This window comes from Mustelus asterias, chromosome 12 (assembly GCF_964213995.1).
Source record: "Mustelus asterias chromosome 12, sMusAst1.hap1.1, whole genome shotgun sequence".
Lineage (NCBI taxonomy): Eukaryota > Metazoa > Chordata > Chondrichthyes > Carcharhiniformes > Triakidae > Mustelus > Mustelus asterias.
In genome coordinates this window covers 42105542-42107962 of record NC_135812.1, presented here as the reverse complement: position 1 = coordinate 42107962, position 2421 = coordinate 42105542, and the positions used below count along the sequence as shown (strand labels likewise).

The following is a 2421-nucleotide window of genomic DNA, read 5'->3' as shown; positions in this document are numbered from 1 at the left end:
GCAGTAGCACAGGCCAGAGCCATTGTGGCTTTGGTTTTCCCAAGTTTGGTGAAGGAAACTACAACTCATCCAAGACTGCTTGCCAGATGAGCAATGTGACAGCACAGAAGCAGCAAACAAGGTCAAGTGGGGTGAAAGAGCAATCCAGGAGCTAAGTGTCTGTGACTTTAGTCTGATTAAAGATTGTAAACCACTTGACTCCTGTTCCTCTCAGTCGACTTTGCTCAGCTCAACTTTCAGCAATGATGTGGAGCTGCCGGCTGGGGCAGGCACAGTAAGTACTCACCTGATGAAGGGGCAATGCTCCGAAAGCTCATGCTATCAAATAAACCTGTTGGACTTTAACCTGGTGTTGTGAGACTACTTACTGAACTTTCAGCAAGGTAATGCCACTGGAAAGAAAAAGTAGAAATACTGAGAAGTTAACTTTTCAAAACATACCAGAAAATGATGAGGGTCTGAATAATTTGATAAACATTGCAGCAATGCTGATTATGCTACACAAATATACTAAATACACAGTACTGCAAGGTAAGTGTTTCATGGTAGAAACATGTTTTTTTTACAATGCTATTTTTGCTTCCCATCCAAAATGACACTGTCTGGTTATCACATTTTAGAAAACCGGCATTCTAATGTAGTATATGGCACTTCTATCTTGCAGAAATAGGCTGTTTCAGCTGAAGAAATGGGCAATTCATCAGTCACAAGCGCAGTGAATACAACATGTTTGTTCGATGAAGAGTTCCTCATCACAATGATGCCTCCAGTGCTTACAATCTTCTTCATTTTAGCAGCAAGCTTCAACAGTTTCTCGTTATGGATATTGTGCTTTCAAATAAAGAAGACTCCCATTGACATTTTGATGCTCAATCTGTGTGCAGGTGATCTGGGGTTTTCACTCACCTACCCCCTTTTGATCGCTTACCACAGTAACAACAATCAGTGGATATTTGGAAACTTTATGTGCAAACTCCAAGTATTCTTCATCTCTTCCAGTATTTTGGCCAGTGTCTTCTTCCTGGCATGCATCAGCAGCTACCGATGTTACATGGTCATCAGACCCATCCAATCTCAAAACAGAATTACAAAGAAATGTACCATTGTCCTCAGTGTAACAATATGGTTGGTGACTTTTGGTCTCATGAGTTCGAACTTTCTCACAATCAACGTTTTTGAAATGAATGGAAAACTGCATTGTATGAGCTTTAATGAAGCCAGTATATCAGACAATTTACTGCCATCAACTATTAGCCTAAGTGTTTTGGGTTTTATGATTCCGTTTGGATTTCTGCTCGTGTCTACAATATTAATCCGATGGCAATTGGCCAAACCTGCATTAACATCTCAATCGCAACAAAGGGGCCAACATGCTGTCAAGATGATGGTCATCGTATTGTTCATCTTCATGATCTGCCTTTTTCCTCCAGTTGTGGCACGTTTTTTGATCGCCAGCGCGGATCGCAGTAACTGTCCACTTTTCCAAATGTTTGGCAAAGTTTACTATTCAAGCCTTCTCTGCCTTTACTTCAATGGCGTTCTGAATCCCATTGTGTATTATTACGCTGGCACCAAGTACAGATTAAAGGTCATTCAAGCCATGAGAAGCTGGAAATGCTTTAAGAAATCGATGGCTGCCAGCAATAACCTGAATGTTACTGAATCAAAGCTGTGACGGTTTTGGCACGTTGACAACTAGCCTAACAAAACATCGCTGCAGTGACAAAATTCACTCATCTCTGATTTCTCAAAATTATTTGGAGCTATTTCTTCTTTGAAACTTTTGAAGTGAACCATGTGGATTATTACATTAGACATTTACATCTGCATGCTGTTCCAGTCTGTAAATCTTCTTTCCAATATTATTATTCTTTGCTCACACTGGTGTTAAATTTTCCAATTGCCCCATGTAACAAATTCTGTACCATGGGGCGGCACAGTGGCTCACAGCTCCAGGGACCTGGATTTCAATTCCCAGCTTGGGTGACTGCCTGTGTGGAGTTTGCACATTCTCCTTGTGTCTGCGTGGGTTTCCTCCGGGCTCTCCGGTTTTCTCTCTCAGTCAAACGATGTGCAGGTTAAGTGTATTGGCTATGCTAAATTGCCCCTTAGTACCCCAGGATGCATAGGTTAGAGGGATTAGCAGGGTAAATGCGTGGGGTTTGCAGGGATAGGACCTAGGTGGGATTGTTGTCGGTACAGACTCGATAGGCCAAATGGCCTCCTTCTGCATTGTAGGGTTTCTATAATTTCTACTGGCATGATGATCTTATTGAATGGTGGTGCAGGCTAAGTGGCTTACTCCTGCTCCTAATTCGTATGTCTGTATATAGCATCACCAGTTTTCCCCATCCTTTCCAATTGTGGCATTACCCTTACTGCCACAGCATTTAGTCCTTCAATGGCATGATCCAAAGATCC

At 42.0% G+C, this 2421-nt stretch overlaps 1 protein-coding gene across 1 annotated transcript; it reads left to right on the top strand.

Moving 5' to 3' along the window:
• The first annotated feature begins 688 nt into the window (after positions 1-688).
• On the top strand, positions 689-1675 carry LOC144502000 (hydroxycarboxylic acid receptor 2-like). Its single transcript, XM_078226019.1, has one exon. The coding sequence runs from the start codon at positions 689-691 to the stop codon at positions 1673-1675; it is 987 nt and encodes a 328-aa protein (XP_078082145.1).
• The last annotated feature ends 746 nt before the right edge of the window (positions 1676-2421 follow it).